This window comes from Scophthalmus maximus, chromosome 15 (assembly GCF_022379125.1).
Source record: "Scophthalmus maximus strain ysfricsl-2021 chromosome 15, ASM2237912v1, whole genome shotgun sequence".
Taxonomy (NCBI): Eukaryota; Metazoa; Chordata; class Actinopteri; order Pleuronectiformes; family Scophthalmidae; genus Scophthalmus; species Scophthalmus maximus.
Genome location: NC_061529.1, coordinates 334,059 through 350,961, shown reverse-complemented (window position 1 = coordinate 350,961; position 16,903 = coordinate 334,059). Strand labels below are relative to the sequence as shown.

General features: G+C 48.6%; 2 protein-coding genes and 4 non-coding genes across 7 annotated transcripts; all 6 read left to right on the top strand.

The window, feature by feature from the left end:
• The first annotated feature begins 1,195 nt into the window (after positions 1 to 1,195).
• snx6 (sorting nexin 6) lies at positions 1,196 to 6,368 on the top strand. 2 transcript variants are annotated; one of them, XM_047327308.1, is made up of 14 exons: positions 1,196 to 1,269; positions 1,464 to 1,514; positions 2,849 to 2,953; positions 3,349 to 3,459; positions 3,545 to 3,666; positions 3,835 to 3,958; positions 4,187 to 4,282; positions 4,374 to 4,479; positions 4,595 to 4,670; positions 4,753 to 4,792; positions 4,935 to 5,021; positions 5,135 to 5,294; positions 5,425 to 5,510; positions 5,601 to 6,368. In XM_047327308.1, exons 1-14 carry the CDS (start codon positions 1,264 to 1,266, stop codon positions 5,652 to 5,654), a joined length of 1,224 nt encoding a protein of 407 aa, XP_047183264.1. In that variant the 5' UTR covers positions 1,196 to 1,263; the 3' UTR covers positions 5,655 to 6,368. The 2 variants fall into 2 exon arrangements, with proteins under 2 accessions (XP_047183264.1, XP_047183265.1); XM_047327309.1 differs by having other exon boundaries at positions 1,213 to 1,269; positions 1,467 to 1,514.
• Positions 6,369 to 6,928: 560 nt separating this feature from the next.
• Positions 6,929 to 16,745, top strand: psma3 (proteasome 20S subunit alpha 3). Its single transcript, XM_035611489.2, has 11 exons — positions 6,929 to 7,080; positions 7,868 to 7,950; positions 8,553 to 8,676; positions 8,788 to 8,889; positions 8,988 to 9,061; positions 9,625 to 9,697; positions 10,184 to 10,249; positions 14,966 to 15,012; positions 16,081 to 16,148; positions 16,379 to 16,443; positions 16,563 to 16,745. The coding sequence occupies exons 1-11, from the start codon at positions 7,060 to 7,062 to the stop codon at positions 16,605 to 16,607; spliced, it is 768 nt and encodes a 255-aa protein (XP_035467382.1). The 5' UTR covers positions 6,929 to 7,059; the 3' UTR covers positions 16,608 to 16,745.
• Positions 8,017 to 8,099, top strand: LOC118286868. Its single transcript, XR_004785538.1, has one exon. It is a non-coding gene; the product is annotated as a small nucleolar RNA SNORD53/SNORD92 (small nucleolar RNA).
• Positions 9,187 to 9,269, top strand: LOC118286869. Its single transcript, XR_004785539.1, has one exon. It is a non-coding gene; the product is annotated as a small nucleolar RNA SNORD53/SNORD92 (small nucleolar RNA).
• Positions 9,989 to 10,074, top strand: LOC118286874. The gene has a single exon (XR_004785543.1). It is a non-coding gene; the product is annotated as a small nucleolar RNA SNORD53/SNORD92 (small nucleolar RNA).
• Positions 15,197 to 15,279, top strand: LOC118286871. The gene has a single exon (XR_004785541.1). It is a non-coding gene; the product is annotated as a small nucleolar RNA SNORD53/SNORD92 (small nucleolar RNA).
• Positions 16,746 to 16,903: the final 158 nt, after the last annotated feature.

Below are 16,903 nucleotides of genomic sequence, written 5' to 3'. Positions count from 1 at the left end.
AAAATGTGATCTTGCTTTAACGGGCTGCTGAAGCCGATGCTGGTGAGATCTGTTGCCGTAACGATGGAGGTTCCAGTTGTGTGGTCACAGTATTGAACACTGGACCACTTCAGTGAGTTTTAATATTAAAAACCACAGAAGCATAAAGGCTGGTTGGTATAATGTGAGCAGCACAGCTTCAACTCATAAAGTTGATGATGGGTGTGTTAGATTTACAGAAGGTGGGCGAACGATCAAGTATCATCAATATCAGTGTCAGCCGCGGCCCGCGACGTGGAGCTGCTGCTGGGGCAGAGAAGCCGTTGCTCTGGTCCTCTCCGCTGTGATTTCATGATTTCCACAGGGCCGGTGGACCTTTGGTCCGGCCGCTGCCCCAGCAGCAGCTCAGCAGGTCGCTCTGGCGTCTTCCACCGACACCGGGTACCGATGATCTTTTGGTCGTCAGGAGCAGGAGATAGTTCCTCCAGGGCAGAAGCTCTTCGTTCCGGTGAACAGACACACGGTGAACAGAGGAGGTGGCTGGCCTGGACGTGCGTCAAGCAGAAGACAGTCGGCCAATCAGAAGAGAGGCTCATAACATATTAATTAGACAAAGTTGACCTGTTTCTTTGCAGAGCTCCTTAAAAAGAGATATAAAACCATATTGAAATAAAACAAATATATCTTCTTAAGGATCAAACCTTCAAATAAAACACCAGAAATGTTCAATATGGGAAGTTTAAAAGTAAATGGTTTTATCCGTTTTGTAGTTTTAATTTATGAGAAAATGACAGATTGTCTGTGGTTGGATGAGAAGACTGAAGACTCCATTACCCAGAACTCACCTGAGGTGAGTCAGCAGAGTTCTGTCTCCTCCTGCTGGCCACTGAGATGATGTGCAGTGAGATGTCAAAGGAAGAAGCAGCAGGCATGTTTTTTATTCATTGAATATTAGAAAATGTCATTTTGGCTTCATGTGAATTTTTCTTTTACTGTAAAAATAAATAATGATAAATGATATATATTTTTTAGCTAATTCTTAAATTGTCGTTGCACCTCACAGCCTCTTTATTCACGTTTTCTATTAAAATCATTTTTTGTTTTATTTTATCTGATTTTTTTTTAATCTGTTATTATTATTGATCCTGGTTAGTGACGGCTGATTATGATCCTATTCTAGATTTTTGGATGATTTGATTTGATATTTCATGTTATTTTATTCTGGTGGGTGACGCCGCGCCGCGGTGACGTCACCCCGCTTCCCGTCTCCACCCGTTGGCAGCCATGATGGTGGGTTTACTCTTTCTGTCCTTCTCCCTCCGGTTGTTTTTGTTTATTTACTCTTTATTGGCGGCGGGACCGTGACGGCGGCTCCGGTTCCCCGGGGTCCGTTGTTGTTGTTGTTGTTGTTGTTGTTGTTGCTGCTGTTGTGTTCCGGCCGGTGTGTCGGTGAATTAACGGCTCTGTGCTCTGTGTCTCCGCAGCAGGAAGGGCTGGACGACGGACCCGACTTCCTCTCCGAGGAGGACCGGGGAGTGAGTCCCACCCTCCACCTGTCTGTCTGTTCTCACCTGTCTGCGATCACCTGTCTGTCTGCTTCTGTTCGGCTCGACTAAAAGCTGCTAGTTAGCATTAGCTCGGGGGGTTTAGCCTGGTTAGTCGTCTCTGCTAACATTAGCTCTATGCTAACGGCGTTAGCCTCAGTCAGCTGTGATCAGACTGGTTCCCCCGGGTCAGAGTCAGACCCCGGGGGGGGGGGGGGGGGGGTTAGCTTCACCTGCTCACTCTGCTACAGGTGTAGCAGCTGAAGTGAACCAGCAGCAACCTAACGAGCTAATATAAGATGACGTTAAAGAGCTGGTTAAACACCAGTGTCACATGACTGTCACACACACACACACACACACACCGGATGTTCCTCTTCAGTCCAGGTGACATTGTTGATGTGAGAAACAGGACAGAGTGACACATCTGTATGAGACGCACCTATGTGCTGTTGGTAAACAACCTGCGGCTCACGTGAGGAAAATACCGTAAATGCTGTACTTGTACCACACTGACACACACACACACTGCCATTAAATATCATAAACCTTTGTTAACAAAAAAAATCAAGTTAAAATGAGTTTGCAGTGATGTCATCCACTGTGCAAAGGTGGAAACACTGATTATACACTCATTGGCTGAAGAGCAGAGGCCTCTTCCAGGAAGCAGGTTTTTGCTAAAACTGAGTATTTTAACTGAAAAGAGGGAAACTCTGGGTTTTCTGTTCCAGACTGAACTTACACTGTAGGTCAGTTACCATGGTAACTGATGCTGTGAACCTAAACTCCTCGCTGGCAGGTTTCCTTGAAAAAAACGCAGTTTGTCCTTGACTCCTCCCTTTTCCTGAACCTGATCTAGATGTCAATAAGTGACGCGTCCTCTCCTCGTCAACCCGATCAATATCGATATGGAAGCAAAATTAATTCAGCAGCCATCTGAGAGTAGATCAAGTCAGAGTTCAGGTTTAAGTTCAACGTTTTTTAAACCTGCTTCCTGGAAAAGGCCCCAGAGCAGAGGACAGTGTTTACTGGCACGGACTGAAAATAAAGATGGATGACATGACAGATCGCCACCTGGTGTGCTGCTGCAGTACAGGTCATAAGCCCCGCCCCCTCCATGTCATGTGAGGTCGTTCTTATCACTGATGTTTGTTGTCGTGTTAATGTTTCTGATCACTTTGCTTCTCATTAGTTATTTGATGATATAGAAACGTCATGATTGACAGCTGACACTGACTCAGGATTGGTCGAGAACGGGGGTGGGCGGGGCTTCGTGGGCTGCGTCCTGGTGCATTATGGGACGTGTTGTCTCTGTTCTCTTGCAGTCGCGGGCGGTGAACGTGGATCTGCAGACAGACGCCACGCTACAGGTCGACATCTCCGACGCCCTGAGTGAGAGAGACAAGGTCAAGTTCACAGTCCACACCAAGGTGAGAGACAGACAGACAGAGAGCAAGAGAGAGACAGACAGAGAGAGACAGACGTAGAGAGAGAGAGACAGACAAACAGAGACAACGAGAAGACGACAGGAAGGACGATCTGAATCCTGCAATAGAGAGAATGATTGAATGATCTGAGTTTCTTCATCAGGGGGCGCAGTTCCACATGAGTATGTGTATATATATCGATATATATATATGTATATATATCGATATATATATATATATATATATATATATATATATAGATTTTTGTGTTTTCACCTCAAACTTTAAATCATCAAAGAAACTAAAATATGAACTGACATTCAGCCGAAATTCAGAATCGTGGGGTGACCTCGTCGAGGCCCCAGGTCATGTGACGATCAGCTGACGTGTCCCCACAGAGCACGCTGCCAAACTTCAAGCAGAACGAGTTCTCGGTGGTTCGACAGCATGAGGAGTTCATCTGGCTGCACGACTCGTTCGTGGAGAACGAAGAGTACGCAGGATACATCGTAAGAAACACTCACTCACACACACACACACACACACACACATACAGGTCACAGAGGTCACAGTGTGAGTCTTGTTGTGGTGCAGATCCCCCCCGCCCCCCCCAGACCAGACTTTGATGCATCCAGAGAGAAGCTGCAGAAACTGGGGGAGGGAGAAGGATCCATGACCAAGGAGGAGTTCACCAAGATGAAGCAGGAGCTGGAGGCGTGAGTCAACTACCTTACTAACTACCTTCCTCCCTCCCTCCCTTCCTACCTACCTACCTGTTTACCTGTCTACCTGACTACCTTCCTTCCTACCTGTCTACCTGACTACCTCCCTTCCTACCTGTCTACCTGACTAACCGGTGCTGTGATCTGTCTGTCGTTGCTCAGCGAGTACCTGGCGATCTTTAAGAAGACGGTGGCGATGCACGAGGTCTTCCTGTGTCGCGTGGCCGCTCATCCTGTCCTGAGGAAAGACCTGAACTTCCACGTCTTCCTGGAGTACAACCAGGATGTGAGTCACACACACACTCACAAACACACACACACACTCACACACACACACACACACACACACACACACACACACCTGAGCTGAAGCAGGTGAATGTTGCGTGGTTAAGGAGAGGAGATGATCAGAATCACGTTGAGTTTCATCTGTTGTGTTTGGGTTCGTCAGAGAGAAGAAGAAAAACGTTGGTGTTTATTGTATTTGTAACCTTTGACCCCTCCTGTCCGACAGCTGAGCGTCCGAGGGAAGAACAAGAAGGAGAAGCTGGAGGATTTCTTCAAGAACGTGGTGAAGTCTGCTGACGGCGTCCTGGTGGCCGGAGTCAAGGTGACGAGCGATCGCTGGTCCTGAGCGTCGTCGTCTCAATTCGGTTCTTCTCTGACAGTGTTTCTGTTTCTGTTTCCTGTCCGTGTCGCAGGACGTCGACGACTTCTTCGAGCACGAAAAGACATTTCTGTTAGAATATCACAACCGGGTGAAAGACGCTTCAGCCAAATCCGACAGAATGATCCGCTCGCACAAAAGTAAGTCAGCTGAAGTTAGTCTGTTACCATTTGATGTCAACAGTTAGCCTGTTAGCACGTGACAGTTAGCATGTTAGCATGTGACAGCTAACAGCTGGTCTCTGTGTGTGTCCAGACGCAGCAGACGACATCAACAGAATGGCGTCGTCTCTCTACGCGTTGGGGACGCAGGACGCCACCGACATCTGCAAGTACGAACTTCTCTCCTCCACATGTGTCTGATGCTGTGATGTCACCATGTGATGTCACCATGTCCTGTTCCCTCTGTTGCAGGTTCTTCCTGAAAGTGTCGGAGCTGTTTGAGAAAACCAGGGTATGTTTGTGGGCGGAGCTACAGGTTCATGTGTGTAGACAGGTTTCCAGTATGAAGTGTCACAGCAGGTAAAAGTCGATTATTGATGATGTAAAAACCAACGTTCTCAGAAGTCAGTGAACTTCTCATCTTGTCTTTCCAGAAAATCGAAGCTCGAGTTGCAGCAGATGAAGATCTGAAACTCGCCGACCTCCTGAAGTATTATCTGAGAGAGTCACAGGCTGCCAAGGTGAGTCAGTCCACACCTGAGGGTCTGAACCAGAACCACAACTGAGAGTCTGGACCAGACCTGAACTGTGTGTGTGTGTGTGTGTGCGTGTGCATGCGTGCGTGCGTGTGTAGGACCTGTTGTACCGGAGGAGTCGATCCCTGGTGGACTATGAAAACGCCAACAAGGCTCTGGACAAAGCTCGAGCCAAGAACAGAGACGTTCTGCAGGCGGAGACGAGTCAGCAGCTCTGCTGCCACAAGTTCGAGAAGATCTCTGAGTCGGCCAAGCAAGGTTCTGATCTCATGCGCGCACACACACACACACACACACACACACACACACACACACACACACACACACACACACACACACACACACACACACACACACTCTCTCTAACAGCGTGGTGTGTGTTGTACAGAACTCATAGACTTTAAGACGAGACGAGTGGCGGCGTTCAGGAAGAACCTGGTGGAGCTCGCTGAGCTGGAGCTCAAACACGCCAAGGTACCGCGACTCTGACTGGATCATCTGTTAATGTTCTGACTCGTGGCACGTGACTCACCTGTGTGTGGCCCCGCCCCCTCTCACCTGCAGGGGAACCTCCAGCTGCTGCAGAGCTGTATGGGCGTCCTCAAAGGCAACACTTAACTGTTACGAGCCCGCCCCCAACCGAACGACACGCCCCATCGTCGTAGTCCCGCCCCCCTGAAAACACCACTGTGGGGGCGGAGCCTGGACGTACGGACGACTCAGAGAGACCAGAGAGAGAGAACCTGACAGGAAGTCTGTCGTCTTCATCACTCACCAGACACCGTCCTCTTCACCATCAGCCTCCTCACTCGTCCTCTCACTGGACGCCCGACCCGGTCCCACTGGTCCAGGTTCTGGTCCCTCTGGTCCAGAACCTGCTCTCTGTCCTTCTGTCTGTTACCGGGTCGTTAACGTCTCTGTCTCTTCATGTTCTCTGTCACTCTTCATCTTTATCTTGTCTGTGTCCAGTCATAGTCACATTCTGGTGAGTGAGTGAGTGTGCGTGTGTGCGCACGCGCGCTGTTTTATTGTGAAGGTGAACATCCTGTGCTCCAGCTCTCGGTTTCTCTTCTTATTGAAGTCACTAAATTAAAAAAAAGCCTTGTGAACTAATGAACTCTCTTCATCATCATCTTCTTCATCACTAACTGTAGCTTCTGGTTCTGGAGTCGGACTCTTCTTCTTCTTGTGGTTCCGGTCGTCGTCAGTTTCGCCTCAACATCGACGAGTCGCTGTGAAGTCGACGCTTTGTAAACTTTCACTGTACATGAATGTTTTTCACTCTGTGACCAAAAGAGACAAGGACACAAATAAACTGACGAGAAGAACAAACGGCTGAGTGGATCTGTGATCTACTGACACTCGCACTACAGACACGGTGGTGTGTGTACGAGGTGTAGATGGTTTCCAGAAATCAAACAGGATTTAAAAACAATTACAAACATATTGTTTCAGAAGAAGAAAAAATTGTGGATACTTTTAAAATAAAATATGAAGATTGAAATCTCATCAAATCGACCCCTGAGGTGAAAGGTCAGTAAACAAAAAAAGTTGGTTAAAAGTCATAACCAATGAATATTGACAGTGAAAAAAAACAGTTGGAATTCATGGTTTTAAACACCAAGCTAAACCAGGTCAGAGGTCGTGACTGACGGTGTGACGACAGACGACCTGAAGAATCATCTGTAGCTAAGCTCAAAAATATTTCATTTTCAATAGATGAATTAATACAAATCATAATCCCCGTTTGTGACGTCAGTAGTGTTGATTGACAGTTTCCTGTATAGTGTTGATGATGTCATCATGTCTGTTTGGTAATTTCCAAAAATAAAATAAAATAAAAACATAAAAAAAAAAAAAAGAGATTAGCCGTTTCCGCGTTTGTCGCCAGTTACTTTTACGTGATAGCCGGAAGCGGATGCCGTAAACCGGAAGCGGATGCTCGTGTGCACTTACTCTGACCGTGTTTGATGCGCAGGCGCAGCAGCGTTGAAGCGGATCTCCGAACGCGGTGTGTGTTAAAATGAGCTCCATCGGCACCGGGGTGAGTGTCTCGTTTCTCTCCGCCGAAACTTCGTGTTCACTTCGGTCTCACCGGTTCTGCCCCACGTTGGGAACCAACTTTCAGCGGAACAGCGATCCCGGTTTACACTGAAAAATCCGCCAGTCATCGCTCATGTAGCCGTTAGCTTAGCGCGTTAGCCTGCTGAGTCACAGCGAGGCCCGCTAGCTGAAGCTAAACCGAAAGTTCACAGCGGCTCAAAGTTCGACACGAGTTCCTGTCTCGTTTAAAGTTTTAATTCAGAAACGGAATCGATCTGATCGGATTCCCGCCGCCGCGTCATCACATCACTAATCGGTGAAGTTGTGTTGAGAGTCGGGGCTAACAGTTAGCTCCGGAACCGAACCCCCTTCACAATACATCAGATTTATGTTTTCCGTGTGTTTCCACGCGTCGCACCTGACGTCGACTCATATCGTCAGGAGGACTCGGCCTGGTTCTGATCCAGGTACCAGACTTTGTTCAGGTTAACTCGAGGTTCAAAGACGAGCTGCTCTCCGACACAATCTTTGCTGCGTTCAGGCTCTTAAGTTGCTCAAAGTTTTCACTGCCCACCTGTCTGTCTGTTTACCTGTCTGTATGTCTCTCTATCTGTCTGTCTGACTCTCTCCCTGTGTCTCTCTCTACCTGTCTCTCTCTACCTGTTTGTCTGTCTGTCTCTACCTGTCTGTCTCTCTACCTCTCTCTCTACCTGCCTGACTCTCTACTTGTCTGAACCTGTCTGACTCTACCTGTCTGTCCGACTCTACCTGTCTGTGTGTCTGTGCAGTACGACCTGTCGGCCTCCACCTTCTCTCCTGATGGCAGAGTGTTCCAGGTGGAATACGCCATGAAGGCCGTGGAGAACAGCAGGTGAGTTTCTACATCAGATCTAACATCCTCTGGTCTCTGAGTCGGGGGCTGTGATTGGTTGTCGGGGAGGAGTGATGATACTGAGAACAGGTTTCGCTTAATGAGCTGATGTCATGTGATGTCACATCTTCTCTTGGCTGTCTGACCAATCCACTGCCAGTTGCACCTGGGCCCAACCACCTGAGTCTCTCACCACAAGTCTTATCATTTATTAAAGTTTATTCAAGTTAATTATAGTTTATTCAAGTTAATTATATTTTATAATAGTTTATTGACTCTTAGGTTGTACATATCGTAGAGACATGATGCTCCTGAGGATTATCCAGGAAATGACATCACAGGAAGTAAAAAATACCAGTGAAGGAAGGCGAGGAACATGTCTACTGCAGAGGTCAAAGGTTATGGTCATGTGACCTGTCAATCAGCTGATCCGTGAAAAACTCCAATCTTTTGATAAAAAGACGCAGACGAGTGAAGCAGCACATGTAGGTCAGGGTCAAAGGTCATTCCATGGTCCTGGAGTGTGTCCAGTCTGACACCCCCCCCCCCCCCCCCCCCCCCCGTGTGTGTGTGTGTGTGTGTGTGTGTGTGTGTGTGCGCAGCACGGCGATCAGTATCAGGTGTAAGGACGGCGTGGTGTTCGGGGTGGAGAAACTGGTTCTATCCAAACTGTACGAGCAGGGCTCCAACAAACGCATCTTCAACATCGACAGACACGTCGGCATGGTAACATACACACACACAGTGTGGTGTCTGAAGCTCCATGTTCATATATATTACATGTTTTTGACAGTTTAATGCCCCCCCCCCCCCCCCCCCCACCCACCCACCCTCCAGGCGGTGGCTGGCCTGTTGGCCGATGCTCGCTCGCTCTCTGAAGTGGCCAGGGAAGAAGCCTCCAGCTTCAGGTCTAACTACGGACATGACATTCCTCTGAAGGTAGGTGGCCGGGGCCTCAGAGGCCAATGATAAAGTGTCAGAGCAGTAGCCCCTCCCCCTAACTAATGCTAAGCTAACGGAACCTCTTGTCGTTGCAGCACCTGTCGGACAGAGTGGCCATGTACGTGCACGCCTACACACTGTATAGTGCCGTGCGGCCGTTCGGCTGCAGGTGAGTTCAGGGACACCAAGGAAACACGTGACACTGCTGCTTCGTCACTCAGTCACAGGATTCATTCATTCATTCATTCTTATAATGAAGAGAGACTGATTCTGAGGCTGTGATTGGCTGTTGGGGAGGAGTGATGATGCTGAGAACAGGTTTCGCTTAATGAGCTGATGTCATTTGATGTCACGTCTTCTCTTGGCTGTCTGACCAATCCGCTGCCAGCTGCACCTGGAGCCAATCACCTGAGTCTCTCAACACACGTCTAATCATTTATTCAAGTTTAATATAGTTTATTATAGTTTATTATAGTTTATTGGCTCTTGTAATGATCCTAGAGACATGAAACTTCTGAAGCTTCTCCAGGAAATGACATCACAGGAAGTAAAATGCTAGACAGTGCCAGTCTACTGCAGAGGTCAAAGGTTAAACAAAAGTAAATGTCATGTGACATGATCAGCTGATCTGTGACAAACCTTCCTCAGTGTCTCTCTCTCTCTGTCTCTCTTTCCCTCCCTCTCCTCCCCCTCCTCCCCCTCCCCCTCCCTCTCCTCTCCCTCTCTCTGCAGCTTTATCCTGGGCTCGTACGACAAAGACGACGGTCCTCAGCTCTACATGGTCGACCCGTCGGGCATCTCACACGTGAGTCACTTCACTCGTGGTCGATGACGACTAACTTTTATTTTGGAAAATTATGTGGTCACTATGAGGTCACAGCATGATGCCATAGTGTAGTAAAGCATTAACTTAGAGCAACAAACAAGATGAGAAGAACCAATCACCTGTCTGTGACGTCATGATGGTAATGATAGCCTGTTAGCATTGTCATGTGTTAGCATGCTGATAGTAGCAATTAGCTCGACGCTCGTCCCCACGGAGATGCTAACGATAAATGCACATCAGTCCGCACAAGCTCTGTGATTGGCTGTCGGGGAGGAGTGATGATACTGAGAACAGGTTTCGCTTAACGAGCTGATGATGTCATGTGATGTCACGTCTTCTCTTGGCTGTCTGACCAATCCGCTGCCAGCTCACTGTGTCACCGGGTGTGAAGGGTTTCCTGAGACACTCAGGTGTGTGCGTGTGCGTGCGCGTGCGTGTGTGTGTGTGTGTGTGGTTTTTTTTCAGGGTTACTGGGGCTGCGCTATCGGAAAAGCCAAACAAGCCGCCAAGACAGAAATTGAAAAACTTCAGGTGAGTTCAGTCGAGCTCAAAACAACAAATATCTCTCGTCACAGAATCATGTGTCTGATAGTTCTCTATGTTCCATCAGACAGACAGACGTGTTCCATCAGACAGGACAGGTTCCATCAGACACCGACAGACGTGTTCCATCAAACAGACAGACAGGTTCTAACAGACAGACAGACACACCGACAGACGTGTTCCATCAAACAGACAGACGTGTTCCATCGGACAGACAGACAGACGTGTTCCATCGAACAGACAGACAGACAGGAAAGGTTCCATCAGACACCAGCAGACGTGTTCCATCAGACAGACAGACAGGTTCCATCGGACAGACAGACAGGTTCCATCGGACAGACAGACAGACAGGTTCCATCGGACAGACAGACAGACAGGTTCCATCGGACAGACAGACAGACGTGTTCCATCAGACAGACAGGACAGGTTCCATCAGACACCGACAGACGTGTTCCATCAGACAGACAGACAGACAGACAAGTTCTAACAGACAGACAGACACACAGACAGACGTGTTCCATCAGACAGACAGGACAGGTTCCATCAGACACCGACAGACGTGTTCCATCAAACAGACAGACAGGTTCCATCGGACAGACAGACAGACGTGTTCCATCGGACAGACAAACAGACAGGAAAGGTTCCATCAGACACCAGCAGACGTGTTCCATCAGACAGACAGACAGGTTCCATCGGACAGACAGACAGACAGGTTCCATCGGACAGACAGACGAACCGACAGGAAAGGTTCCATCAGACACCAGCAGACGTGTTCCATCAGACAGACAGACAGGTTCCATCAGACAGACAGACAGAAAGGTTCCATCAGACAGAGAGACGTGTTCCATCAGACAGACAGACAGACAGACAGACAGGTTCCATCAGACACCGACAGACGTGTTCCCTCAGACAGACAGACAGGTTCCATCAGACACCGACAGACGTGTTCCATCAGACAGACAGGCTCCATCAGACACCGACAGACGTGTTCCATCAAACAGACAGACAGGTTCCATCAGACACCGACAGACGTGTTCCATCAGACAGACAGGTTCCATCAGACACCGACAGACGTGTTCCATCAAACAGACAGACAGGTTCCATCGGACAGACAGACAGACAGACAGACGTGTTCCATCGGACAGACAGACAGACAGGAAAGGTTCCATCAGACACCAGCAGATGTGTTCCATCGGACAGACAGACAGGTTCCATCGGACAGACAGACAGGTTCCATCGGACAGACAGACAGGTTCCATCGGACAGACAGACAGACAGGTTCCATCGGACAGACAGACAGACAGGACAGGTTCCATCGGACAGACAGACAGACAGGAAAGGTTCCATCAGACACCAGCAGACGTGTTCCATCAGACAGACAGGACAGGTTCCCTCAGACACCGACAGACTTGTTCCCTCAGACAGACAGACAGGTTCCATCAGACACCGACAGACAGACGTGTTCCATCAGACACCGACAGACAGGTTCCATCAGACACCGACAGACGTGTTCCATCAGACAGACAGACAGGTTCCATCAGACACCGACAGGCGTGTTCAATCAGACAGACAGACAGACAGGTTCGATCAGACACCGACAGGCGTGTTCAATCAGACAGACAGACAGGTTCCATCAGACACCGACAGACGTGTTCCATCAGACACCAACAGACATGTTCCATCGGACAGACAGGCAGGTTCCATCGGACAGACAGACAGACAGGAAAGGTTCCATCAGACACCAGCAGACATGTTCCATCAGACAGACAGACAGACAGACGGACGTGTTCCATCAGACAGACAGACAGACAGACGTGTTCCATCAAACAGACAGACAGGTTCTAACAGACAGACAGACACACCGACAGACGTGTTCCATCAAACAGACAGACGTGTTCCATCGGACAGACAGACAGACGTGTTCCATCGGACAGACAGACAGACAGGAAAGGTTCCATCAGACACCAGCAGACGTGTTCCATCAGACAGACAGACAGGTTCCATCGGACAGACAGACAGGTTCCATCGGACAGACAGACAGACAGGTTCCATCGGACAGACAGACAGACAGGTTCCATCGGACAGACAGACAGACAGGTTCCATCGGACAGACAGACAGACGTGTTCCATCAGACAGACAGGACAGGTTCCATCAGACACCGACAGACGTGTTCCATCAGACAGACAGACAGACAAGTTCTAACAGACAGACAGACACACAGACAGACGTGTTCCATCAGACAGACAGGACAGGTTCCATCAGACACCGACAGACGTGTTCCATCAAACAGACAGACAGGTTCCATCGGACAGACAGACAGACGTGTTCCATCGGACAGACAAACAGACAGGAAAGGTTCCATCAGACACCAGCAGACGTGTTCCATCAGACAGACAGACAGGTTCCATCGGACAGACAGACAGACAGGTTCCATCGGACAGACAGACAGACAGACAGGAAAGGTTCCATCAGACACCAGCAGACGTGTTCCATCAGACAGACAGACAGGTTCCATCAGACAGACAGACAGAAAGGTTCCATCAGACAGAGACGTGTTCCATCAGACAGACAGACAGACAGGTTCCATCAGACACCGACAGACGTGTTCCCTCAGACAGACAGACAGGTTCCATCAGACACCGACAGACGTGTTCCATCAGACAGACAGGTTCCATCAGACACCGACAGACGTGTTCCATCAAACAGACAGACAGGTTCCATCAGACACCGACAGACGTGTTCCATCAAACAGACAGACAGGTTCCATCAGACACCGACAGACGTGTTCCATCAGACAGACAGGTTCCATCAGACACCGACAGACGTGTTCCATCAAACAGACAGACAGGTTCCATCGGACAGACAGACAGACAGACAGACGTGTTCCATCGGACAGACAGACAGACAGGAAAGGTTCCATCATACACCAGCAGATGTGTTCCATCAGACAGACAGACAGGTTCCATCGGACAGACAGACAGGTTCCATCGGACAGACAGACAGACAGGTTCCATCGGACAGACAGACAGACAGGAAAGGTTCCATCAGACACCAGCAGACGTGTTCCATCAGACAGACAGGACAGGTTCCATCAGACACCGACAGACTTGTTCCCTCAGACAGACAGACAGGTTCCATCAGACACCGACAGACAGACGTGTTCCATCAGACACCGACAGACAGGTTCCATCAGACACCGACAGACGTGTTCCATCAGACAGACAGACAGGTTCCATCAGACACCGACAGGCGTGTTCAATCAGACAGACAGACAGACAGGTTCGATCAGACACCGACAGGCGTGTTCAATCAGACAGACAGACAGGTTCCATCAGACACCGACAGACGTGTTCCATCAGACACCAACAGACATGTTCCATCGGACAGACAGGCAGGTTCCATCGGACAGACAGACAGACAGGAAAGGTTCCATCAGACACCAGCAGACATGTTCCATCAGACAGACAGACAGACAGACGGACGTGTTCCATCAGACAGACAGACAGACAGACGTGTTCCATCAGACAGACAGACAGACGGACGGACGTGTTCCATCAGACAGACAGACAGACGGACGTGTTCCATCAGACAGACAGACAGACGGACGTGTTCCATCAGACAGACAGACAGACGGACGTGTTCCATCAGACAGACAGACGGACATGTTCCATCAGACAGACAGACGGACGTGTTCCATCAGACAGACAGGTAGACAGACGAGTTCCATCAGACAGACAGGTAGACAGACGAGTTCCATCAGACAGACGGACGAGTTCCATCAGACAGACAGACAGACGTGTTCAATCAGACAGACAGACAGACGTGTGCAATCAGACAGACAGGACGTGTTCAGACAGACAGGTTCCATCAGGCAGACAGACAGACGTGTTCCATCAGACAGACAGACAGACTGACGGACGTGTTCCATCAGACAGACAGACAGACAGACGGACGTGTTCCATCAGACAGACAGACGGACGTGTTCCATCAGACAGACGGACGTGTTCCATCAGACAGACGGACGTGTTCCATCAGACAGACAGACGGACGTGTTCCATCAGACAGACAGACGGACGTGTTCCATCAGACAGACAGACGGACGTGTTCCATCAGACAGACAGACGGACGTGTTCCATCAGACAGACAGGTAGACAGACGAGTTCCATCAGACAGACAGGTAGACAGACGTGTTCCATCAGACAGACAGACAGACAGACAGACAGGACGTGTTCCATCAGACAGACAGACAGACGTGTTCAATCAGACAGACAGACAGACAGACGTGTTCAATCAGACAGACAGGACGTGTTCAGACAGACAGGTTCCATCAGACAGACAGACAGACGTGTTCCATCAGACAGACAGACGTGTTCCATCAGACAGACAGACAGACAGGACGTGTTCCATCAGACAGACAGACAGACCGCTTCCATCGGACAGACAGACGTGTTCCATCAGACAGACAGACAGACAGACACGGAGGACAGGTTCCATCAGACACCGACAGACGTGTTCCATCAGACAGACAGACAGACAGGTTCCAACAGACAGGACAGGTTCCATCAGACACCGACAGACAGACAGACAGGTTCCAACAGACAGGACAGGTTCCATCAGACACCGACAGACGTGTAGCATCAGACAGACAGACAGTTTCCTGTGAATCTGTTCAGAATATGTGAAACCATGTGTTTGTTCCTCAGATGAGGGACATGACCTGCAGGGAACTCGTCAAGGAAGTCGCCAAAATGTGAGTCGCCAACGTCCACAACACAAGAAACAGTTAGTGATCCAGTTACCAGTTCACTGTCGTTATGAAGGTGAGGAGAAACGATTCTGAAAGAATCTACCTGTCAATCATTAAGACACATGACACTGCTGCACAATCACTCAGAGTGAAGCCTCTGATTCTGAGGCTGTGATTGGCTGTCGGGGAGGAGTGATGATGCTGAGAACAGGTTTCGCTTAATGAGCTGATGTCATGTGATGTGGTGTCTTCTCTTGGCTGTCTGACCAATCCGCTGCCAGCTGCACCTGGGCCCAATCACCTGAGTCTGTCACCACACTTAATATCTTTCATTAAAGTTTATTATAGTTTATTAAAGATAATTGACTCGAAGATCTTAGATACGTGAAGCGTTAGAAGATTCTCCAGGAAATGACATCACAGGAAGTAAAAATACCAGTGGAGGAACATTTCTACTGCAGTGGTCAAAGGTTATTGTCATGTGACCAGTCAATCAGCTGATCTGTGACAAACTTTACTCCAGTTTCACTTTTGATGAAAGACGAAGACGAGTGAAGCAGCACATGTAGTTCAGTGTCACCGGTCACGTGTGCCGAGTACAACCAGTGTGCGTCACACAGTGAACTGGATCAGTACCTGATCGGTCGGTGTCATTAATGAAGACCTGTCACTCATTCAGAGAGCAGGAAGTCGGTTCTGGTTCTGGTTGAACTGACGGACGATTTATCATTGAGGTAAATCAGACCATCGTCTCCGTCGCAGCGTGAAAGGAAGTGGACCAGAACCAGAACCCTGTGGAACCTCACGTGACACATGAGGAGCTGCAGATCAGAGGCCACAGATTCTCAGATTGAGGAGAGAAATCAGATATCGGATAATTTATTATTATTCACTGATTCCTGAGATGTCGTCTTCAAACTGAACGACAAGAGTTTAACCATAAACTTATTATAAATAAACCAAATATACAAAAGTTGAATTGTTAAATAAACATGAATCTTTTCCACTTTGTTTGTTCTGTTAATCAGAAACAGAAACACTGACGAATCTTTTCCCGTCTGATTTCTGCAGAATCTACATCGTTCACGACGAAGTGAAAGACAAAGCATTCGAGCTGGAACTGAGCTGGGTTGGAGAAGGTGAGAACCAATCAGAACTCAGCTTCTGTCCGTCGGTCCCTTTAGTTTTTAAAGCTTGTACTTCCTGTTGGTTTCAAGTCAACATGGACGACAGTGGGCGGAGTCTCAACCTACTAGTCATCGGCGTTCTACGTGTTTTCATTTGCATAACGTCATAAAAGTTTAACCGAGAAAGTCACGTGTTCTTTGTTGCTTTGGTTCCCATGGTGACGCCTCTGACTCCTCCTCAGTCACAAATGGCCGACACGAGCTGGTGCCTAAAGACGTGCGAGAGGAGGCAGAGAAATACGCCAAGGTGAGCGACGCAGGCCTGTGACATCACAGCACAGCAGCCTGTGACATCACATTACAGCAGCCTGTGACATCACACCAACATGTTTCAGCTTTGCTCTGATTCTTGTGGTTTTGTTTCAGGATTCTCTGGAGGAAGAGGACGACTCTGATGAAGACAATATGTAAATCAGCACTGGACCCCCGACCTCTGACCCCTCTTCGACTAATTTTTTATGTTTTATAGTTCATGAACTTTCACGTTTGGTCTGTTTTTGCTTTTGGTTTGAATTTCAGCTTTGACAAAAATAAAGTTTGAAAAAAGTAGTTTTATTGTTCGTCCAGTGTTTCTCCCTCTGACTCACGATGACAAACTGTAACTCGGTAATTTGTGATCCATAATAATAAGTCTGTTTCCAAAGGTTGTTACCTTAAGAGTCCGACGAGCTCCAGGTCGGATTCTAAACTTCACTTTTCATCACTTT